Consider the following 25,665-nt stretch of genomic DNA (forward strand, 5'->3'; position numbering starts at 1 on the left):
AGACCCTGGAGCAGGACGGCCTGCTGCTGCACAGCGAGGGGGTCCAGGGGGACCTGTTCACCCTGGAGCTGAAGAGGGGACGCCTCTACCTCCACATCAGCCTAGGTGCTGCGCTGCCGCCGACACGACACGGCTCTGTAGAGGCCTGTAGGCTGCTGCATGTGTTATATACCATATATATATATAGAACACTAGATAGCTTAAGGCGGAGTCACCAGCGTCACTGAACCGCCGCCATCTTGCCAGGGGCAGCCTTGAGTGAGAGTGAGTGAGCTGCACAGACAAAAATACTCATAACTCGCTGAAATATTGACGGATTTACAAACGGGTTGGTTTGCTATAAACATCAAAGATGTAGTTATGATACTGCATACTTGTGAAAAAAAATTAAGATGTTTTTTTTTTACAAACCGCTTGAATCATAGCCACATTAATAATGCTTGTAATAAACCAAACCGTTTGTAAATCCGTCAATATTTCAGCGAGTTATGAGTATTTTTGTCTGTGCAGCTCACTCACTCTCACTCAAGGCTGACCCTCACAAGATGGCGGCGGTTCAGCGACGTCGCTCTCCATTGGCCGGCAGCGCGGGCAAGCTATCTAGTGTTCTATATATATCTATGGCTGCATGTGTTATATACCAGCAGGGGGGTTCTCAAACTGCTTCATACCGCGCGCCACCCCATTTTATTTAGGATTATTTTTTTTGGGGACCCCACACTTAAAGGGGAACTATCTTATAAATGGCCTTTTTCAGTGTTTAGCATTGTTTCCTAGCTATGTGGACGTATATTAATACGATCTATGTCTCTAATTCTCATATTGGCGCATTCTTCCAATTCTCCTCTCACAATATTCACCCTCACTGAACTGAGTCATCTGAAAATGTGCTGATCTGTGATGTCAGAGATGTCTCAGCTGCATGATAATGTGACAGTTGGTGTGGCAGTTGGCACCAGGCCACACAGTGGGTGGAGCCCAGCCTCAAAACGGCTTAAGATCTTGAGGTAGAAAAATGCTGTTTTTGAGTACTTGATTAGAAATACAAAACAATGAATTTCTTTTGAAAAAAAAAACTTACAGGTGTTCCATAGACTCACAGGAATTGTGTAAAAGTGCCCAAATAGTGAAAGAAATAGTAAAATAGTTCCCCTTTAATGTATCGCGTAATTTCAAACATGGAATTTAAGGAATATCAAAATAAAAGCACACGTTGTTGAACTTGATCATGCATATTTATTAGACCATTTTATTACAGCACTATGTTATCAATAGACATTTATAAAACGAGGCATATTTAGCCAAAATATGTTGCCAGAAGATTTAATTTTTTTGTGTGTGTGTGTGAGTGATCCCGCGCATGTGCATACATGTTCCCTCGCCAATAAAGACGATGCCTAATTGCCTCTAGGAATGGAATGTAACACATTTCATTCACAGGGTTTCAGTGAATGGTCCAACTGTAGTATTTGAACACACCTGACGACCTGAGCTATTGTTATGCAAAGTAGCCAGGTGGGCACTTGGCGCAGAGTCGAGTGGAACGCATTCTTGTGTGCACGCACGGATGTGCACGTGCGTGCGCATGCTCCTGCTCAAAGACCTGTAGAACCGCGCGCAACCCCCGTCCCATGACCACTGGTTATATAGGAACCTATGTACTAGGTGGTTATAGGAACCTATGATAATGTAAGTGGTTTTAGGAACGAACCGATGTACAGTACTAGGTGGTTATATGAACGTATAGGAATGTATGTGGTTTGTGTTAGGGTTCTCTGTATGTTTGAAGGAAAGTGTTCACAGACAACGTTGGTGTTTGAGATCATGAAAGAGATTCTCCTCTACAGTCGTCTGTCTAGCAATGGTTTTCTGAGAGAGAGAGAGAGCGAGAGAGAGAGAGAGAGAGAGAGAGAGAGAGAGAGAGAGAGAGAGAGAGAGAGAGAGAGAGAGAGAGAGAGAGAGAGAGAGAGAGAGAGAGAGAGAGGGTTGTAAGAGAGAGAGAGAGAAAGAGAGAGAGAGGGTTGTAAGAGAGACTTTAAACTATTGTGTCGGTTTTTCCAATTTCGGTATCAGATTGATGACCGGAGCCCTGCCTTTTTTTTTCTTGGTTAGAATTAAAGCTGGATGTTCTGTTTTTCGTTCTCATTTCCCCAGGAAGCAGCACGGTACACAAGGTGGACGGTCGAACCACGCTGACCGCCGGCAACATCCTGGACGACCAACACTGGCACTATGTCACCGTCAAGAGACTTGGTCGCCAGGTGAACTTCACCGTGGACAGCCAATCGGTGACGGCCATCTGTAATGGAGAGTTCACCTATCTTGACCTGGATAGTCAGGTACTTCTAGTTTGAAGTTTTCAAGTTTGTTTATTAATAGTTGTGGTAAAATACAGAATACTTTATCATGAAATGCTTTCCCCCCCTGTATGAGCCCCTGGGAGTGTGCTAGATAAAAATAGATAAAAAGTATAAAATAGAAAAAGTCAAAAGTACGTAAAAAAAAAAAAGTGTTCAGTCAATATACATACAATATACAATACAGAGTAAAAAGAGTAACAGTGAGGTACAATGCAGAAATGGGATGAGGTACAAACGTAGGGTAAAGTGCAATGAGGTATGAAATTGTAGTGCAAATCTCTTTACCAATAAATATAGTTTGTTAAAGTGTCTAAAGTGAGTAAAGTGAGTATTAAGGTGAGTGTTTGTTTAAAGTGAGTGTGTACGTGTGGATGTGTGTGCTGTGAGTGTAGATGATGGGTTGTTACATAGTGTTATTGTTCGTTGAGCAACCTGGGCCCCGTTCCCCGTACCTGGATAACTGAGTTAGCCGGATAATTTCCAGTCAAGCCTGACTTAAGCCGGACCTTCCCATTCCCCGACGCTCGATTGTCTAAATCACCATGACAACAGATCAAAAAGTTTGAGCCTGGTCGGGAGCAGGGTTAACTTCAGTTAGCCGGATGAACCATGGCCACGCCCCCGCAAAGAAATGACAGCTCGCTTCCTGAAATGATTCTCACAGTCTAGGATCTGCATTATACCATTCTGAATTACGTTTCTGTGCTTCGTTTTCCTAGAGGGGGGTTTTGAAATGTATAATAATAGAACTAAATGCTGATAATAAATCATATTGAGCCTATAGATTTACTTTGTCCTAAATAAAATAATGCACGTCATATACGGCGCTCGGAGTCGCGATACACGCTGCATGTGGTTATTTTAATAACGGCGCATTGCAAATGTGAATCCCGCGGGGATATTTTTAATGAATGAAACCTATCGGCCGTTTGGCTCTGATTAGTTTCATATATTCTCCGCTGTAGATTTGCTTAACGGAGCGCCCGGATTGTGTTTCATTCAAGCATCAAATTGAAGTGTCTATGCGGGGATTGTGGTTTTTGTGTGATATTGTAACTGGGATTAAAATGTCTGATGAGATGCGCTGTTTGACGGATTTGAGAAATTGAATGAGCCGTTGACGTCACATTAATGCATTTGAGAATAAAGAGATAAAACTTCATTCAAAAATAAAATATTCTAAACACGGGTCTCTCGTTCATTAATGGATAAACAATGAATTTATCCCGTCTGGCACAGTGGCGCAGCGGCTAGTGCTGAATCCTGGCAACCGGGCGACTGGTGTTCGAAACCCTGTGTTTCCAATATAATCTTTTTGGAATATAATATTAATGATTATACGCAAAAGTAGCCTAGTTTTAAGTTAAAATATTATAAATCTACATGCATTGAGGATGTCATTCTTTATATAGCTCTCAACGTGCACCAAATTGAATTATTCCTACATTGCAAAAAGAAGGAAAAGACTAGGATTCGAACCCGGGCCGTCTGCGTGAAAGTCAAAACCACAAACCGTTACACGACAGTGCAGATAAGTAAAAGATCCACAATACATCAATCAATGGGTAAGAGAGCCGTATCCTTATTCTGTATAACAGTTAAACTAATTATTTTCGCTAGCAAGATCTCATTTGATTATTCAATCCATAAACCTACTGCCAGCAGGCAAGTTTAAAGAAATAGAATCTGATTGATTGGGGTAATGAGGGACTTAAAATTTGCCTATAGATCATGCATTTAACTTGTCGGCGAGGCTATTGAGCCGTACTGCAATCTGTTAATAAAGTTTTAAATCAATTAATCAATCAATGCCATTAGAAAATCAGGATCTCTGCTATCGATACGTGCTGGCTTTTCAACTGAAGCGGCCGCGCGCACTTATCCTGGGTCTCAAGTCTGGTTCGAGTTAACGAGACTGAATCCACCTTCGAGGAACAGGAAAATCCCGGCTTCAAACATCGGGTTAACTGAAGCTGGATAATGGGACTCTTGATCGACTTAGTTGAACCAGGTACGGGGAATAGGGCCCAGATGGCCTGGGGATAGAAGCTCCTTCTGAGTCTCTCTGTGCCGGCCATGAGACTCCGGTATCGCTTGCCTGACCGCAGCAGTTCAAAGAGGCAGTTGTTTGGGTGACTAGAGTCTTTGATTATTCTCTTAGCCTTACCCCTGCAACGCTTGACGTAGCTAAAGGTCTATATCATGAGGCTGATCCAGTGTGTATATGAATCTGTGTTTCCACTCTGGTCTCCCTTAGCAGTGGTGGCTGGGGATACATGTAGGTTATGGCTCCACCATTGGGGTCCCTATATTCTGGTCCCAGTTTTGGCTCTAGCAGAAGTTATAGCATTAAAACGGTTCTTATTTTGATGCCTCATAACAATAAAGACACTCATTTTAACATTAGACACATTTTTACTTTCATCCTGTTTGAGGTGAAGTTGTGCTGAAATGTAATGCGTTTTAATTTCTGTTGAACGACCAAAAGTATCCGTTTGTACTGCAGAACTCTGGGATCATTAGCATTCTTTAGATACATCAAGACAATTTCTTGTTACGGTAACTAACACTGCTGCTGATGATAAAAAAAAAACCTCTATGTGCACATTGCTCAAGTCATTGCACATCACACCACACTTTTTTTTCTTTGGAACTGTACATAGCCATTTTGTTATTCGATTTCATAGTAAAATATCTACATCCTGATCTGCAATGCACACTTTTTAGAACTGTATATAGTCATCTTTGTTTTAGTCATCTTATTTTATTCTATGCTACATTTATTGTATTGCACTGCACACCTTTTCGAACTGTATATAGTAATCTTGTTTTAGTCATCTTATTTTATTCTATGCTAAATGTATTGTATTTTATTATTGGAAGCTGCTATGGTCGAGGGACCACAATAAATATATTTTCACTCTTCTTTCTGTAAAGTACTGAAATAAGTGACAATAATAAAGGAATCTGAATCTGAATCTGAAACTGAATGGTTTAATAATCCTCCCCTCTTAGTTCTATGTCGGCGGAGTCATCGAGACTAACGTGCCCCACCTCCCCACCACGCCTAACTTCCGCGGCTGCCTGGAGAACGTCTTCCTCAACGGGATCAACGTCATCGACATGGCCAGGAACGAAGAACCAGAGATTCGAATCCCTCGGAAGGTGCGGCTTCTTCTCCTCGCTATCCTCCTCGACGTGCAGCACCGATCGTAACATTGTTATGAAAAGATGCTATTCACTTTGGTTCACAATACACGCCGACTGTAATTATTATTGTATTATGTTCACGCTCACTATATACCAAGACCGTCAATAATATGGTGTTAACTTGGTTCCACTTAAATTGTGGAATGCAGAGCAGTCGAATAGGAGTAGCAATAGGTGAACCAAGATGCAAAAAATATCCAGTATGAGATATAATGACAGTGGGGTATATCAGCGGCTCAGGTGGTAGAGCGGTCGTCTGGTAATCGGAAGGTTCCTGGTTCAATTCTGGTTCCTAAGATTCTTTGAGTGAAACACTTGACCCCTAACTGCTCCCGATGAGCGGGTTGGCACCTTGCACGGTCGCCTCCACCGTCGTGAATGTGAGGCACAAGTTGTAAAGCGCTTCGGGTTAAAAACGCTATATAAATGCAGTCCATTTACCTTTGACCAACTATAGTATCTACATTGGAGATTTGAAACATGTGTGTCCACCTACTGACCCCTTCCCTTGCCTGTGTTTCAGACTCCTGTGTCTTACAGTACAACAGGGATGTTGATGTGAATGCTTTTCTTTACGTTAGAATTAGGGATGTCCGATATTAAAATGCCATTATATTATTATATTATTATTATATTGCCATTAAAATGTAATATTGTAAATTATCGGTAAAAAAAAAAAGAAAAAAAAATTTATTAAATTTTTTTAACCTTTATTTACCCAGGCAAGCAAGTAAGAACAAATTCTGATTTTATTTATTGTCAAAAGTATGCATAATGTTGTGTTAATTCCACGAAAAGAGATATGTAATGTTAATTACCTGAAATTATTCAGTTTTTTGGGGGGGGAAACCCTGCATATATCGGTATCGGTTGATATCGGTTGATATCGGTATCGGAAATTAAGAGTTGGACAATATCGGTATATCGGATATCGGTAAAAAAGCCAATATCGAACATCCCTAGTTAGAATGTTTTTCTCGTCACTTCAGAAAAAGATGCACTACGCCTGTCGGGACATCCTGCTCAAGCCCATGACCTTCGCCGGACCCAACAACTTCCTGCAGGTGCCCGGCTTCTTCCGGAAGCCTCGCATGTTCGTCAAGTTCAAGTTCCGCTCCTGGGACTACACGGGCCTGCTGATGTTCACGCGCTTCGCCGACGACCTGGGCGCCCTGGAGCTGGGCCTGAGCGAGGGACAGGTCAACGTCACCATCTTTCAACCCGGCAAGAAGAAACTGCAGTTCGCCGCAGGTGGGCCAGAGATTAGAGGAAGGAAGGTTGATTGTGGAGATTGGGGTGATGTGGGGGTTGGGGTAGTCCAGGGGGTGGGGAGGTAAACTGCTGGGGAGAGATTAGCACATTCTGTTACCCCATCTTCCTACAGTAATAATAATAATAATAATAATAATGGATTCGATTTGTAGCGCGCTCCACATTCGCGAGAATCTCAGAGCGCTTACAGGAGACAAATACAAAAGTTAAATGAATAAAACAATTTAAAATTAATAAAAACAATTAAAAAGACTAACAACCAGTAAATTGGAAGAACCTAAGAGTAAAATAAAATAAAAATAATAGTAAAATGAATAGAAGTAAAAAAAAAAAAAAAAAAAAAAGTAAAAGAAAATTCAGGCAAAAGCCTTGTTAAAAAGGAATGTTAGTATGTATGTTAGTGGTAATTCCCTGTTAATAACCAGGTCTTGAGTTTTTTTGTAAATGTGTGGTAGGTACCACAGTGTCTTATTTCAGTTGGTAGGGTGTTCCAGAACTGAGTGGCTCTGACTACAAAACAGGACTGACTGAAGGAGCTGGACCTAAACGGCACAGTACAGTCCCCTCTCTGGGTAGATCTGGACCTAAACGGCACAGTACAGTCCCCTCTCTGGGTAGATCTGGACCTAAACGGCACAGTACAGTCCCCTCTCTGGGTAGATCTGGACCTAAACGGCACAGTACAGTCCCCTCTCTGGGTAGATCTGGACCTAAACGGCACAGTACAGTCCCCTCTCTGGGTAGATCTGGACCTAAACGGCACAGTACAGTCCCCTCTCTGGGTAGATCTGGACCTAAACGGCACCACAGTACAGTCCCCTCTCTGGGTAGATCTGGACCTAAACGGCACCACAGTACAGTCCCCTCTCTGGGGAGATCTGGACCTAAACGGCACAGTACAGTCCCCTCTCTGGGGAGATCTGGACCTAAACGGCACCACAGTACAGTCCCCTCTCTGGGTAGAGCTGGACCTAAACGGCACCACAGTACAGTCCCCTCTCTGGGTAGATCTGGACCTAAACGGCAGCACAGTACAGTCCCCTCTCTGGGTAGATCTGGACCTAAACGGCACAGTACAGTCCCCTCTCTGGGTAGATCTGGACCTAAACGGCACAGTACAGTCCCCTCTCTGGGTAGATCTGGACCTAAACGGCACCACAGTACAGTCCCCTCTCTGGGTAGATCTGGACCTAAACGGCACAGTACAGTCCCCTCTCTGGGTAGATCTTGTGGACCTATTATGAGATGTTTTTTGTTTGACAGAAGTACTGAGAGGTGGAGGGGCCTTGCCATTTAAGATCTTGAACAGTAGGCACCAGGCATCAGTGTATTTTGTCAGGTTTTCCCAGCTACTGATACTGTATGTACCAACTATTGAAGAACGTTGTGCATACTGTGCATGGTCCTGATGAGAGTCCGTAAACACGATCACATAACCCCCATCCTCCACTCACTACACTGGCTCCCCGTCTCATCCCCGATCAATTACAAAATCCTGATGATCACCCATAACTGCATAAACGGACACGCACCCCTCTACCTTCAGGAACTCATCACTCCACAACCCTCCACCCGCACCCTCAGATCCGCAGGTAGCCTGCTCCTTCAGGTCCCCAGTACCCGGCTCTGCACCATGGGGGACCGGGCCTTCTGCACGGCTGCACCACGCCTGTGGAACAGCCTCCCCATCCAGCTGAGGGCACCACAGAGCCTGGACTCTTTTATTAAAGCAGGCCTGAAAACCTACCTGTTCAAAAAGGCCTTTGACTGTTAGCTTTTTATTTAAATTGTCTTGTGCTGTTGTTTTTAAATTGTCTGTTTATACTATGTTTTTAATTAACTATGTTCTATCTTACTTTTATTCTGTATTTTATTTTATTTGTTTTACTAATAACTATTTAATTTTTATTGTTTTAACTATGTTTTAACCCTGTAGTGTAGCACTTTGGGATCCCAGCGAACAAAAAGTGCATTACAAATCCAATCTATTATTATTATTATTATTATTATTATTATTATTATTATTATTATTATTATTATTATTATTATTATGGTTCCTTTATTCTCAGTCCAATCAGCCATTATCACAGGCTGCGCTCTCTCGTCCACAGGTTACCGTCTGAACGACGGCTACTGGCACACGGTGGACCTGGCGGCCAGAGACAACCTGCTGACCCTGACCATAGACGAGGAGGAGGGCTCTCCGCTGAAGATCACCAACCCCTTCACCATACGCACGGGGGACCGCTACTTCTTCGGAGGCGAGTCGGGTCGAGATCGGAATCGGAATCTCAATTGAATTAACTGTATCTCAAACCCTGCCCTCTTTTCTTCTCAATCCTCCAATCACAACTCTCGCTTCCAAAATCGAGAGAAGAAAAGGGGCAGGGTTTCAGATAGGCCAACTGTCAAGAACAAACTTTATCTGTAGCTCGCTAGGATACTAGATACTTTTTTTACCCAGGGTAGGTTCGCTGAGCACGGATGCTCTTTTTCAGCGACGCCCTGCTTCACATTCACACAGTTCCATTCACACCTTGGAGCTAACCTCGTTCCCAGCTTTATCTCGAGAGATAAAGCCTGGTAAAGCACTACGGCCGAAAGTGTGAATCGGGTAGAATGTCCCGGCCCTGAAAGCTGCCTCCGAATGGACCAATTCACGACACGGTGCTCATGAAAATGCACTCCCCCCAGAAACAAGCTCGTTATTGCCGCCTCACGATACTACATGTACAAAAGGCTGGGAGATTTAGGAGACTGTCCATTTAGACACTTGTTTATTTGTCACTGCATACAAGCATACAGTGAAGACTCTAGCAGTTGTGTTGAAAATGTCCGCTGATAACTCCATTGTCTTGTTTTCGAGATTTATGAGCGTCTGCTTGTTTTGTTTAGCTGGGGACTATAAACAGAACTGGGGGTGCCCGGAAACAGAAAGCCTGTAGCCGGTATTTCTGTATTTCCGATTCACACTTTAGGAGGCATAGCTTTACCAGCCTACCTGGGAGCTGGCCAGTACAACCACAGTCTGACACCGTTGGCCACTGAGCAACCCCACTGGAGCAGTTGTGGGTTAAGTGCCATGCTCAAGGGCACTTCAGCGGTTGGTTGGGAGAGAGTTAATAATTCACTTCCCCCCCAGGCCAGATTTTTCCTGCCGGTCCGGGGGATCGAACCGGCGACCTTCCGGTCACAAACCTGCTTCTCTATCCTTTAAGCCACTGCTGCCCTAAACACTACTGCTAAACACTTCATATGTAGCTCGCTAGGCTACTACACAATTCATAATGCAGGATTTTATTTTTTTTTAAAGTCTTTATTTGGCATGCAGTGACACACACACGCGATGGGTGACACACACACAGGAACACACACACACATGTGCATTGTTGGGTCGCCGATGCGATTGATATGTAGCTCACTAGGCTACTACACACTTCAAGTTTCAAGTTTCTTTAATAGTTGTCATACAGAAGTACAGAATACTTTTATACAAAATGCTTCTCTTACTGTTACGTTCCAGAGACTGTGCTAGACAAGATAGTATGAAATAAAATAGTATAGCATGTAAAATAGAAGTAAAAATAGAGGTCACAGTGTTCAGTATAGACATATGTACAATGTTCGATGCAGAATAGAAGTAACTGAGTTACCATACAATATACAATATACTACAATATTCGCTGCTGTCGGGACAAAACCTCATAACTCCAAAAACCCAACTTTTCAGCAGATTAAAAAAAACAAACACAGATTTGAGGGTGAATAGAGTTAGGAGGTTTAGACAGATGATCGGTTTAATGCTTTCCCATTGTTTAAACTTTGTAAAACCCACACACACATATGGAGGATGATCTACGGAGTTGATTTATATAAAAAAAAAATATAAAAAAAATTGAGTTATGAGGTTTTGTCCCGCCAGCAGCGAATACCACTTCATATGTAGCTCGCTATAGGAATTTGTCATCGGCCCAGTGTGCCACAAGGTGGTTGTTCTGAAATCACATCCACATCCACTGCTCACCCCCGGACTCTGTCCTTCTACCCCCCCCCCTTGCTCCAGGGTGTCCAAAGACCAACAACACCATCAGGAAGTGTGAGACCAAGCTCAACCACTTCCACGGCTGCATGCAGCAGATCTACATCGACAACGAGCAGCTGGACATCGACATCATCCTGCAGCGGCAGTGGGGCCGCTACGCAGAGCTGCTGCTGGGGACCTGCGGCATCACCGACAGGTACATCATATAGGGGCCGCTACGCCGAGCTACTGCTGGGGACCTGCGGCATCACAGACAGGTACGTCTCATAGGGGCCGCTACGCCGAGCTGCTGCTGGGGTCCTGCGGCATCACCGACAGGTACGTCACAGGGCTGAGCCCAAACGTTCGAACCTTCCTTCGTTATGTTGGCATTCGATTTATTTTTTTATCCTCTTTTTCTCCGCCTGATTTTTCTGTGCTTTTCCTCCCATCCCAATTGAGTCGTTATGCCAATTCCCCCCTCATCTACCTGGTCGTTGTGCGCATGTGCCCCCTACTGGTCGGTCTAGGGAGCCCTGATGTCAACCACATGCTTCCTCCGACACATGTGGAGACAGCCAGCGGCTCTCTTTTCACCTGACAGCGTGGACTCTCATTGGTGAAGTGTAACGCGTGGGAGGTCACGCTGCCTTCACCACTTCCTGTCTTTTGCTGTGCAGGCGCCCAGACCTGACCTGTAGGAGTCGCTGTCCACAACGCCAGATTACCACCCACGACTTCCCTCCCACTAACTCAGCCAAACGAGTTAGTATGACGGCTGGCCCAAGCCGGAGGCAATGCTGACACCCGGATTCGAGACCGGAGTCTCTCGCATTGGTGACGAGCGCAATCTCTGCTGCGCCACCCATCCGCCCTGGCATTCGAATTCTAAATCAACATTCGAATTACATTTTTTTTATAAATTTTTTTTTTTTTTATTATTATTTTTTTAATATTTTTTTCTATTCATTCTGTTTAAACCAATGGGGTTTTTCTTCACAGTTGCAGAGAAACTCGATTAGGCTACACTAATATTATAGTATTAAAAGAAACTGATGAGTTATATTGATTAAAGAAAGTTGATTTAATTGATTTAGTTGGGCTGGGGCTTCTCCCTGGGCTGGGTCTTGGTCTGTGAAGTTGATTTAATAAAAAAACAGAGACAAATTTAATCAGATTAATCAATTTATTCAAATTGAGGATTTAGGTTGAGGATATAATTTTTATTTTTATTTTATTAAATTAAAAACAAAGGTTCGAACGTCCGTTCGAAAAATCCTGACGAAGTTCGAATCCCAAAAACAGGCTTCGGGGACAGCCTTAGTATGTCATGCTCAGGTTGGGATTCCTTTCCGCACCTGTTCCCACCCGAGGTGTTTGTCGACCTTGGAGATTCCGATTCCGATTATTTTATTGTCACAGCTTTTTTAATTGTACACACATTCAGAAAAAAACGTGAGATGTTTGTTTTCCCCCGGCTCCTCAACCGTACATTTGTAAACATACACAACGTATATTCCATCTATAATACAAGCTATAACTATAAGCTATAACTATACATATAAACTATAACTATAAACTAAATACGATATAAATAAACTATAAACTGAAACTATAAACTAAACTAAACTATAAAACTAAACATACAACATATTAGTTATCTATACAAACTATACAATACAAGGTAGGGCTATATGTTTTTTTTATGTTTTAGTTTTAAGGTAAAAAAAAACATACAAAATTATACTACTGTAGCAGTGGGAAAAGAGTAGAAAGGAATCCCAACCTGAGCATGAGCTAAATGTCCTCTGTGTGTATACGGTCGACATAGGGTATGCCCTGGATAGAGCGGTGGGCTGCGTCTTCAGCCCAGTAATATCAATCATGGTGATGTGAACCAGATGTGTTTCAATTCATCATTCACCCTGAAGGGGAGATCTCTGTGTGACCTTTATAAAGCTATTGTGGTTGAAATAAGAGATGAATGGTGTAATTTGGACTACTGGGGTTAGCTATAAAGCCCTCATTTCCACTGTGCGAGTGTGAAATAATGTAATAACAAAAGACGTTTACTGGATATTATTTTATGGTTGGCCGGTGCAAAAAAAAAACTCCTTTCTTTCCTCACGGCTCATGCTTGGCATACAGTATGATAAGGGGAGTTATTTCCTTTCATGTGCATTTGATTTTGTGTTGTTTATAGTACGCCCTTTACATCAACCCCTAATCCCTATCTTTCTATATTTCCCATGTAGCTTGCTAGGGTACTAGTACTACACACTTCATGTAGCTTGCTAGGCTACTATACACTTCATAATATGTAGCTCGCTAGTGTACTATACACTTCATATGTAGCTTGCTAGGCTACTATACACTTCATATGTAGCTCTACTAGGATACTACACACTTCATATGTAGCTCGGTAGGCTACTACACAATTCATATGTAGCTCTACTAGGATACTACACACTTCATATGTAGCTCGGTAGGCTACTACACAATTCACATGTAGCTCGCTAGGCTACTACACAATTCACATGTAGCTCGCTAGGCTACTACACAATTCATATGTAGCTTGCTAGTGTACTATAGACTTCATTATGTAGCTTGCTAGGCTACTATACACTTCATTATGTAGCTTGCTAGGCTACAACACAATTCACATGTAGCTCGCTAGGCTACTACACACTTCATATAGCTTACTAGGATGTTACACACTTCATGTAGCTCGCTAGGCTACTACACACTTCATGTAGCTCATAGGCTACTACACAATTCACATGTAGCTCGCTAGGATACTACATAATTCACATGTAGCTCGCTAGGATACTACACACTTCATATGTAGCTTGCTAGGCTACTATGCACTTCATGTAGCTTACTAGGCTACTACACACTTCATGTAGCTCGCTAGGATACTACACACTTCATATGTAGCTTGCTAGGCTACTATACACTTCATATGTAGCTTGCTAGGATATTACACACTTCATGTAGCTCGCTAGGCTACTACACACTTCATATGTAGCTCGCTAGGATACTACACACTTCATGTAGCTCGCTAGGATACTACACACTTCATATGTAGCTCGCTAGGATACTACACACTTCATGTAGCTCGCTAGGATACTACACACTTCATATGTAGCTCGCTAGGATACTACACACTTCATATGTAGCTTGCTAGGCTACTATACACTTCATATGTAGCTTGCTAGGATACTACACACTTCATGTAGCTCGCTAGGCTACTACACACTTCATATGTAGCTCGCTAGGATACTACACACTTCATGTAGCTCGCTAGGATACTACACACTTCATATGTAGCTCGCTAGGATACTACACACTTCATATGTAGCTCGCTAGGATACTACACACTTCATCTAGCTTACTAGGCTAATTCATCTACATTATGCATGTGGAGCATCTGGTACGGACTTGTAAATCCCGTGCGAGAGCCTTTTGAAGTGAAATATCGCTTGTTCGTCTGGGCCGGGGATTTGAGTCCCTCATCGGCCCGACAGTGAGGGGGGGGGGCCAACCTCCACCTCACCCCGTAAAACCATCAGAGGGTTTCTCACAGACAGAGAAAGATCATAGAGAAAATGTAAAACTGGATGAGAGAATTATGGACAACTTTGACCAGATAAGAAATGACTGCGTTGATATTCACACGGTGGCCAGGGTGGAAAGGAACCCAACCTGAGCACGACATCTACTGTAAGAGCAGTGTGAATATGGTCAATTCTGTACACTCTTCATTTAATTTAATTTAATTTCAAACCTTTATTTAAACTCGAAAGGCAACTGAGGTTTCCCTCATTTACAGTCACGTCGAGTGTACATACAGAAATAAGCAACAACAAAAAAAAAAGCATATAAAATCACACAGCATGTAAAATCATAACAAAGAGATAACAACACGAGGCAAAGAGCGAGGATAACAAATCAACTAAAACACGTACAACTTGTATTTTGTATTCATTTGTTAACACAGTTAAACAAAAGTAAAAACAATACATAATAAGTTATAACCATTATTGTGAAGGAGAAGTTAGAAGCCTAGAGGCTTATCGAGAACTTCCCCTGTTTTGTAAAATCAAACATAAAAATAAGAAAATATACATGTTATAAAAATACCCGAATACATTCAAAAGATACATGTTATAATACAAACATACATACACACAGTAGGCCTACATACATGCATATACTGTATACTGCGTACATAATAATACATAACCACCCATGCACCACCTGCCTACAAACCTACCCACCCACATAACCAAATGCATACCTACATGTATGACCTATTTATCTATCTACTACTTTTGGACATGAGCATTCTTTTGTAGTTTCCATGAGCTATTCCATGAGCTAGAGGGGCATCATAGCTAAAAATGTAGATTCACCCTGTTCAGAGCAAACTCTTCTATGATAATAAGTTAACATGGTATTAATGTTTTGTTTTGCAGATGTACTCCAAACCCATGCGAGCACGAAGGCAGGTGTATCCAGTCCTGGGACGACTTCATCTGCCTGTGCGAGAACACTGGCTATAAAGGAGAAGTGTGTCACATGTGTGAGTACGGTCCCCCGCTGTGTCCCTTACTGTCTGTCCCTTACTGTCTGTCCCTTACTGACTGTCTACCTCCGGTCAATGGTCTCTAATAACTACACACCCTCAAGACCCCTACGCTCTACATCTTCTGGCCGCCTCAGACCCACTCCTCCTATCTGAGCTCCGGGAGGGTCATCAAGGAGAACCTGCCTTTTCTCAGTCCTGGCCCCACAATGGTGGAATGAACTACCCACCCCAGTTAGGAGGACAGCCGAAACCCGTCCAATCTTTCGCCGTCGACTAAAGACGCACTTCTTCAACCATTATCTGAATAAATAAAAAAATCTAACCCTAACTAACCTTACTGTCATGCACTTGTCCTAATAAACTAACTTACACTGTTACTACTGACTGTCCTCTACTGACGGCCCCTTACTGACGGCCCCTTACTGACGGTCCCTTACTGACGGTCCCTTACTGACGGTCCCTTACTGTCCCCTGTTGAACACTACTGCTGTGACACAGAGCTTTCTTCAGTATGATTGACCGTAGCTTGTGCTACAGACTATAGTATAATTTACCTGGGGACCTCTACTTGTTTGTAATAACCACGGAGGTCATCTGATCATATTAGTTCCCGCGAGAATCGGCACCTCTGTAAATTGGGGTGGTAATTCGCTTGTCGGCGGCGGTGAAATCAATGCAGGAAGGTTTTAAAATGCGTTTTGAGTGCAAACGGCAAATCAATCTGCTTCACCTCAAGAAATGGAGATCGATACAGTTTTTTAGAAAAATATACTCCCATCCAAAGTGGGTGCAGTGTGCACATACCGTAACTGCTACAACTATAACTCTTCATGATTCCCTTTTTGTATTTGCCGTTGTTTCAGGGGTATTAAAAAGTCTTAGAAGAGTCTTAAATTCTCAATTTAAAGGGGAACTATCTTATAAATGGCCTTTTTGAGTGTTTAGCATTGTTTCCTAGCTATGTGAACTCATATTAATATGATCTATGTCTCTAATTCTCATATTGGCGCATTCCTCCAATTCTCCTCTCACAATATTCACCCTCACTGAACTGAGTCATTTGAAAATGTGATGATTTGTGATGTCAGAGAGACACCGCTGCATGTTAATGTGGCTGTGTGGCATCAGGTACATGATGAGCTGCACACAGTGGTTGGAGCCCAGGCTCAAAACGGCTCGAGATCTTGAGGTAGAAAAATGCTGTTTTTGAGGACTTGATTAGAAATCCAAAACAATGAATAAAAAAAAATAAAAAATTACAGAGGTGTTCCATAGACTCACAGGAATTGTGTAAAAGTGCCCAAATAGTGAAAGAAATTGTAAAATAGTTCCCCTTTAAGGCATTAAAAGGTATTGAAAAGGATGTCTTAAGTATACATTTCTTAGGTGGCAGCCCGGCTGTCAGGAGAATATGAAATAATATTAAATATATTAAATGTTTTTGTATTCAAGATGTTGTTTTTTTGCGGGGCTACCGGGAGCTTGGTGCGTCTGGCGAGAGCTCGTATGGAACGTGCAGCCGCCAGTTCAGTGTCGCTATGTGTTTTTAGTTTTTTTTGCTAGTATGGTCGTGAAATTACTCTAAGTGGTATTAAAACGGTCTTAAAAAGTCTTTAACTTGTTGAAACCTGCAGAGATACCCTGCTGTTATATTAGTTTCTGGTGCCATTTGAAACAATAATGTTTGATCACGGACCCCAACGGTCAAAAACATGGGGGTTCAATCGGGTTCAATCTCAGGACACCTCTGTGAAAACGTATCCCGTACGAATACGCATCTGGAAATCACAGCAGGTCGGGAGGGTATCAGCCTCACGTCATACTATAGTCCCGCGTAAATAGGCCTTTTAGACTCATTACATATGCTGTTGTTTCAGTATCTATCCTCAAGTCATGCTGTAATTCCCCTAATAATATTAATAATATTAATAATAATAATAATGACGGTCAATTGTTCTCCTGGACAGCGGTGTATAAGGAGTCGTGCGAGGCCTACAGACTGCATGGGAAGTACTGGTCTGGAAACTACACCATCGACCCTGACCTCAGTGGACCCCTGAAGCCGTTTGAGGTGTACTGCAAGATGAAATGTAAGTAACCGTTAATAAAGACCCCCTCCGCACACGCGTTTCTAACACTTTAAACATGTGGTGTGTTGTTGAATAACCATTTTGTTTGGTGTGGTTTTAGCCCACCACAAATGTTCAATAAACTAGTGAACATGGCTTAGCGGCAGCCCCAACACCTTTGCCCTCGTTGAGAATCCAAGGATGCCTGAACGCCCCTCACGTCTTCCCCCAAGCGCCAAGGATGCCCCGAATGCCCCTCACGTCTTCCCCCAAGCGCCAAGGATGCCCCGAATGCCCCTCACGTCTTCTCCCAAGCGCCAAGGATGCCCGAACGCCCCTCACGTCTTCCCCCCAGCGGGTGGACTTTCTCTTTTACCACCTAAACGGTTCGCCAAAAATGTGTTTCACCCAAACACGACACTTCTTTTAGCGACACAATCTTGTTATAACTAACATAATTGTTTTTTTATATCAACTTATTGGCTCAGTGGGCGACAGTGGCTCAGGAGGTAGTAGAGCAGTCTTCTGGTAATCGGAAGGTTCCCGGTTCAATTCCCTCTCCTCCTGGTGGCGGTGTGTCGAAGTGTCCTTGAGCAAGACACTTAACCCCCTAATTGCTCCCGACGAGCAGGTTGTGGCACCTCGCACGGTCGCCTCCGCCGTCGGTGTGTGAATGTGTGAGTGAACGGGTGAATGTGAGGACATCTTTTTTTTAAGCGCTTTGGATGAAAGCTGCTACTGTATATACAGTAAATGCACCGTTTACCATTTAACATTAGCCGTTAGCATTTCCTGGATGACAGTGTGGCCAGCTGGGGGCGATAGCGACCATGATAGGTTCGCAGGATTAGGTGCGTCACACACAGATCTTGAGAAAGTACAGAGAAGAAGAATGTGAAAAAGACACTCTGGTGACAAGTTCTCCACAAGTAACTGACTACATCTGTGTGGTCAAAGTCATGCCTCCCAGAGGAGTTAACTCTAGAAAGAACACATCTTTGAGTGGAGTTGACCTTTAATCCTGCTCTGATCGATGCCATGTGCCATTCGGTGGAGGCGACGGTAAAACTCTAAAAAACTCTCCATTTCGGTCGCTTCCTTGGTCAAAAGGTCGCCCGTTTCAATCTCCAGCTGGCAGATCTGAGGCCAGTGGAAGTGCAACGCTCTCCCCTCTCTTCCGACAACGACCGCTGAAGTGCCCTGGAGCGAAGCAGCACTTAACCCCCGCTCGCCCCGCTGGACCTGCTCAGTGACCACGACACTACAGGTGTACCGTGTGTGACGGATCATACTGGGTCTGCGTTGTGTTTGATGTTAAATGTTAATGTCCCGAGGGGGAGTCGAACAGGGGGCTCCCGCGTCCGCGGGCGACGACATAGACCGCTGCACTAAGAAGTGAATTCACTCCTAACTACCGTACCTATGCGTCTGTTGACCCTGTTATGAGGAAGTGAGTTTAATTTACCAGCCCGCACTGCCACAGTCACTCGTCAACACACCTGTTTCCGTGACCGTGGACATACCCACGGGTTTCCCCGTTACACGTGCAGCTCCCAGGAGTAGGGATGCTCGGTATTGGCTTTTTTTACCGATATACCGATATACCGATATCGTCCAACTCTTAATTTCCGATACCGATATCAACCGATACCGATATGCAGGGTCCCCCCCCCCCCCCCCCCAAAAAACGGAATAATTTCAGGTAATTAACATTACATTATCTCTTATGTAATGCATATCTTATGCATCTTATGCATACTTTTGACAATAAATAAAATCAGAATTTGTTCTTACTTGCTTGCCTGGGTAAATAAAGGTTATAGAAATGTAAAAAACATTTAATAAAAAAAATTTAAACCGATACCGATATTTTCCGATATCACATTTTAATGCCAATATCGGCCGATAATATCGGACTTCCCTACCCAGGAGCGAATCAGAATCAGAATCAGAGTCGGAATCAGAATCAGAATCGGAGTCAGAATCAGAGTCAGAATCAGAATCAGAATCAGAGTCAGAATCAGAATCAGAGTCAGAATCAGAATCAGAATCAGAGTCAGAATCAGAGTCAGAATCAGAGTCAGAGTCGGAATCGGAATCGGACTCACAGTAATATAGTAGTAATAGTATATAGTAATATGAAAAGTAGTTTACACATACAAGGAATTTGATTTGCTCGTTTGGTGCGACGTTAACGGACAGACGGTTACGGTAGAATAAAAAAATATGGAATATAAACTAAATTAAAATACAGTAGAAGCACAATAGAATAGAATTATAAAATAAAATAGGTTAAATGGTGATAGTCATTATTTTTTTTTTATCCACTTTTTCTCCCATTTTTTCTATATTTTTCTCCCATCCCAATTTCGTATCATCCAATTCAACCCTCCCCTGTCACGAACGCTGTTTCTTGCCTCCCACAAGCCGGCTGCAATGTGGACTAAGTCATACATAGCACAAGTCCCCTCCGGTACTTGAGGTAACAGCAGTTGCATCTTTTCACCTGCGCAGCTCGATCTCTCAGTGTCGAGGAGTAACGCGTGGGAGGCTCACGCTGCCCCCGACACTTCCTGATTCTACTGCGCAGGCGCACCAACCGACTTGTAGGAGTCGCTTGTTCACAACGTTCGATCCCCACCCTTCAGTTTTCCCTCCCCGTAATACGGCCAATGTGTATTACTGCGGACGACCAGCTAAACTGAAAACAATGTGGAGAGCTGGATTCGAACACGCGAATCCTAGCGTCTCCACACTGGTGGCGAGTGCCTTGCCCACTACACCACCTAGCCGCCTGGTGATAGTCATTCTTATACATTAAATGGTAAATGGCTGCATTTTTATAGCAGCTTTTATCCAAAGCTCTTTACAATAGTTGTTCCTCACATTTTACCCACTCACTCACACATTCACACACCGACGGCGGAGGCGACCATGCAAGGTGCTGCCAACCTGCTCATCGGGTGCAGTTAGGGGTTAAGTGTCTTGCTCAAGGACACTTCGACGCGCTGCCCGGAAGGAGCGGGAATCGAACTGTGAATCTTCCGACTACCAGACGACCGCTCTACCTCCCGAGCCACTGTCGCCTCCATTATTGCATTGTGTTACATAACCTCTAGTGAATAAACTATTTGGTGGAATTAAACATTTTCCGGGGGACCCTCTGAAAGCTCCTCGAGGACCCCCTGGGGGTCCACAAACCCCACTTTGAGAACCACTGCCTTACAGAACCACTGCCTTACAGAACCTCGAACGCATACATTCTCCTGCAGCACGGGTGGCTCTAGTGAGAACCGAACCCCCTAATCCGGACAGCGTTAGTGCCATGCTTCCCAGTTGTTGTCATAAATCTGCGGAATAATTTAATAATAGGAGGATATTACCCTGAGGACAGGAGGATCCCTCTTTTAGGCTGTTATTCCACATTATTCTGAGACATAAAGCCAGTAATCAAATCCCTGCAGTTTTGTCATGGGGAATTAGATTGGAGTATACAGCAGGCCCATCTGTTCCTCTCCTCGTGTGTGACGTACCGAAATGAAGAGAAAGGAGGACAATGGCGTCTGTGGCCGGGGGCAGTAATGACCTCGGAGGACTGTAGCCTCCAAAGTTAGCCAGTTCAATCACTTAGGCCCTGTCCACACGAGTATGGATATTCTGCGAAGCGCACATTTTCCTGCCTTAGTGTATACCTGCTCCACTTGTATATCTATTCACATCTGTCTGTACATAATCCTTTTTACATGTCTGTAGATAGATACTATATCTATATCGGTACATATCCCTTACCTACTCTTAGTAGTTACACTGCTGGCCAGTATGACTACTACCATAGTTTCTTTATACCTGTATCACTGTACATATTAATACTACAACTCTGTACATACATCTGATTAGCACTACACGGAGTAGTACTCATTTATATATTCTATACCCGGTTTAATCACCTGTACATTGTATATCACTATTGCACTTTACTGTTACATTTGCACTCTGGTTGGATGCCAAACTTCTTTTTGTCGTACTGTACATGTGCCGTATAACGACAATACATTCGTAATGTAATCTTTTTTTTTGTATCTACTTTTTCTCCTCCTTTTTCTGTATTTTTCTCCCATCCCAATTTGAGTCGTTATGCCAATTCCCCCCTCCCCTTCCTGGTCGTTGCGCGCATTTGCCCCCCCACTTGCCGGTCTAGGGAGCCCTGAAGTCTATCACATGCTTCCTCCGATACATGTGGAGACAGCCAGCAGCCTCTTTTCACCTGACAGCGAGGACTCTCACTGGGGGGGGGGAGCGTAACGCGTGGGAGGCTCACACAACCTTCCCCAGTTCCCCTCCCTTGCTGTGTGCAGGCGCCCTGACCGACCTGTAGGAGTCGCTGTTTTACAACGACCAAGATACACACCCCACCGGCTTCCCACCCGCTGACACCGCCAATTGTGTCAGTATGGACGACCGACCCAAGCCGGAGGCACCGCCGACAGCCGGATTCGATACCAGTGTCTCTGCGGTGGTGGTAGGCAGACGCTTAGTCCGCTGCGCTACCCGGCCGCCCCCTCGTATTGTAATCTATTCAGAGTCCAGCGACTCAGTCATCATCAAAATATCACATCCATAGAACTCGCGTCAGGAAAAAAGAAAACCTTATCAAAAATGTATGTTCCCGTATGTCTCCCCTCTCGTTCCCTTTACATCGCCTGCCCTACGCTATGGCTTCCCGTCGCGGCTCAGAGGATAAAACATACATATTTAATGCTACGCTATCGACTGTGACCTCTATCTGTCTATCTGTCTGGCTGTCTGGGTGTGTGTGCAGCGTACAAAGCCTGGACGGTGATCCTGCACGACCGCGTGGACGGGACCAAGGTGACGGGCAGCACGCTGGAGAGGCCCTACGTGGGCGAGGTCAACTACTGGAACGCCACCTGGGACGAGGTCACGGCTCTGGCCAACACCTCCATGTACTGCGAGCAGTGGATCGACTACTCCTGCTACAAGTCCCGCCTCCTCAACACGCCCAGTGAGTGGGATTGGCCGCTTGGGGTGGGGTGCGAGTGGGAGTGTGTGGGAGTGTGTGCCGCCAGCCGTGGGATTGGAGACCTTTTGTGTCTCTCTGACACCGTTTGACATTTTGTCAAATTCTGCTTTAACCCATTCACTACCACACTACAGGAGGTTAACCATTCACTACCACACTACAGGAGGTTAACCATTTCACTACCACACTACAGGAGGTTAACACTTTCACTACCACACTACAGGAGGTTAACACTTTCACTACCACACTACAGGAGGTTAACACTTTCACTACCACACTACAGAAGGTTAACCCTTTCACTACCACACTACAGGAGGTTAACACTTTCACTACCACACTACAGGAGGTTAACCCTTTCACTACCACACTACAGGAGGTTATCCCTTTCACTACCACACTACAGGAGGTTAACCCTTTCACTACCACACTACAGGAGGTTAACACTTTCACTACCACACTACAGAAGGTTAACCCTTTCACTACCACACTACAGGAGGTTAATACTTTCACTACCACACTACAGGAGGTTAACACTTTCACTACCACACTACAGGAGGTTAACACTTTCACTACCACACTACAGAAGGTTAACCCTTTCACTACCACACTACAGGAGGTTAACACTTTCACTACCACACTACAGGAGGTTAACACTTTCACTACCACACTACAGAAGGTTAACCCTTTCACTACCACACTACAGGAGGTTAATACTTTCACTACTACACTACAGGAGGTTAACACTTTCACTACCACACTACAGGAGGTTAACACTTTCACTACCACACTACAGAAGGTTAACCCTTTCACTACCACACTACAGGAGGTTAACACTTTCACTACCACACTACAGGAGGTTAACCCTTTCACTACCACACTACAGGAGGTTAACACTTTCACTACAACGTGTTATCCCTTTCACTACCACACTACAGAAGGTTAACCCTTCACTACCACACTACAGAAGGTTAACCCTTTCACTACCACACTACAGAAGGTTAACCCTTCACTACCACACTACAGAAGGTTATCCCTTTCACTACCACACTACAGAAGGTTAACCCTTCCACTACCACACTACAGCAGGTTAACCCTTTCACTACCACACTACAGAAGGTTAACCTTTCACTACCGCACTATCTGATTGGTCCTAACTAGCGCACCGGAACGATAACGCCTCATATCAGAGTCAGAGTCAGAGAGAGTCAGAGATTTAATTTGCCATAATATGGACGAATCCACATTGGAATACAGGCACAGAGCATCACTGTGTGTCTACGACTAATCCAATACAGGAGCAGAGTAGAAACAGTACAGAAATGAAAAAAAACACACAGACAGTATAAAAGGACAAATGCTAAGGTTACGATCAACATCCCCTAAAGTGCATATCATAATAAAGTGCATGATGCATAGAGGCACACTTTACAGTAAAAGTGCATATAATCAAAGTGTGTGATGCACAGACACACAGAAACAGCACTTCCACAACCTGACTAGTAATAACACACCAAAATAAAAAATGGGATAATATATAAATCTAGCCTTTGGAGTTATTCAGGCTGAGCGTAACGATTTGGGTCATGCGGTAAATGTACGACTTAATCCGGTTGACGAGGGCCGACCAAACTAGGGCTGTACCGAATGTCAACCGAATTTAAATCTTTTTATTTTCTTAATTTTTTTATATCCTCAAACTAAATCCTCAATTTGAATAAAGTGATTAATATGATTAAATTAGTATTTAAAAAAAAAATTAAATCAACTTTCTTTAATGAATATAACTCATCAGTTTCGTCAACAAAAGTGAGGTACGTACGAGTGCCAAGCGGATGCAGATAGGCTAACATAATTTATGATACATGTTTTATTAAAAAGTTTATGATGAGTCATATACTATAATAGTATAATATTAGTGTAGCCTAATCCTTATCTGCAACTGTGAAGAAGAAAAACCCCATTGGTTTAAACAATATAATTAAAAAGAAAAGAAAAGAAAAAATTCGAATGTTGATTTAGACATTCGAATGTCAACATTATGAACGAAGCTTTGAAGCCCTAGACCAGTGGTGCCCAACCAGTCGATCGCGATCGACAGGTAGATCGGGGGCTGATTTCAAGTAAATAAAAAAGTAGATCTTGGTTCAAAAAAGGTTGGGCACCCCTGCCCTAGACCAAACGCACCATGACCCTGTGCTCTTTGTCTGCCCGGTTCAGATGGAAGGCCGTACGGTTACTGGATCGGCCGTAACAACGAGAGCCACTACTACTGGGGCGGGGCGTTCCGGGAGGTGCAGCGGTGCGGCTGCTCCATCAACCAGACCTGCACCGACGCCCGCTTCCAATGCAACTGTGACGCGGACTACAGACAGTGGTGAGAGGGGCCGCGGCTCTAGAGCCCAGCGCGTAGAACACTGAGGTCTATGTATTATAGAGGTCTATGTATTATAGAGGTCTATGTGTTATAGTATCGATTCTATTATGTATATAGAGGTCTAACTTCATAGACTGGCAACTGGTCACTCTCTCACTCACTCACTCACTCACTCACTCACTCACTCACTCACTCACTCACTCACTCACTCACTCACTCACTCACTCACTCACTCACTCACTCACTCACTCACTCACTCACTCACTCACTCACTCACTCACTCACTCACTCACTCACTCACTCACTCACTCACTCACTCACTCACTCACTCACTCACTCACTCACTCACTCACTGTTAGCCACTCTGCCCCCGGTGGTGTTTCAAGGCATTTGCTTTGCATTTATAACACTGTGTCCTTGTTTTTCTTTTTTTTGTTCTCACTTTTTCTCCACATTTTTCAGTTTTTTCTCCCATCCCAATTTCGCCTCGCCAATTCTCCCTTCAATTCTTCCCTCCCCTGTCTCGAACGTTGCTAGACTATGCCACCCACTGGTCGGCTGCAGTGAGGACAGAAGTCCCCTCCGGTACACGAGGAGGCAGCTGTCGCATCTTTTCACCTGCGCAGCGCGAGCTCTCAGTGGCGAGGAGTAACGCGTGGGAGGCTCACGCTGCCCCCGATACTTCCTGTCTCTGCTGTACAGGCGCACCAACCGACCTGTAGGAGTC

The 25,665-nt window shown here is 43.9% G+C and overlaps 1 protein-coding gene across 1 annotated transcript in view; it reads left to right on the forward strand.

Moving 5' to 3' along the window:
- Positions 1 to 25,665, forward strand: part of cntnap1 (contactin associated protein 1) — a gene marked incomplete at both ends in the record, with an annotated part of 51,248 nt that overhangs the window by 1,455 nt on the left and 24,128 nt on the right. The window contains 10 exons of the mRNA XM_084328347.1: positions 3 to 105; positions 2,155 to 2,339; positions 5,376 to 5,525; positions 6,560 to 6,821; positions 8,954 to 9,103; positions 10,906 to 11,080; positions 15,342 to 15,448; positions 17,422 to 17,544; positions 22,343 to 22,546; positions 24,782 to 24,938. Of these exons, the coding sequence (XP_084184473.1) occupies positions 3 to 105; positions 2,155 to 2,339; positions 5,376 to 5,525; positions 6,560 to 6,821; positions 8,954 to 9,103; positions 10,906 to 11,080; positions 15,342 to 15,448; positions 17,422 to 17,544; positions 22,343 to 22,546; positions 24,782 to 24,938 (1,616 nt within the window). The remainder of the gene's footprint in view (positions 1 to 2; positions 106 to 2,154; positions 2,340 to 5,375; positions 5,526 to 6,559; positions 6,822 to 8,953; positions 9,104 to 10,905; positions 11,081 to 15,341; positions 15,449 to 17,421; positions 17,545 to 22,342; positions 22,547 to 24,781; positions 24,939 to 25,665) is intronic.

Source organism: Notolepis coatsorum, assembly GCF_963971535.1.
Source record: "Notolepis coatsorum genome assembly, chromosome: 14".
Lineage (NCBI taxonomy): Eukaryota > Metazoa > Chordata > Actinopteri > Aulopiformes > Paralepididae > Notolepis > Notolepis coatsorum.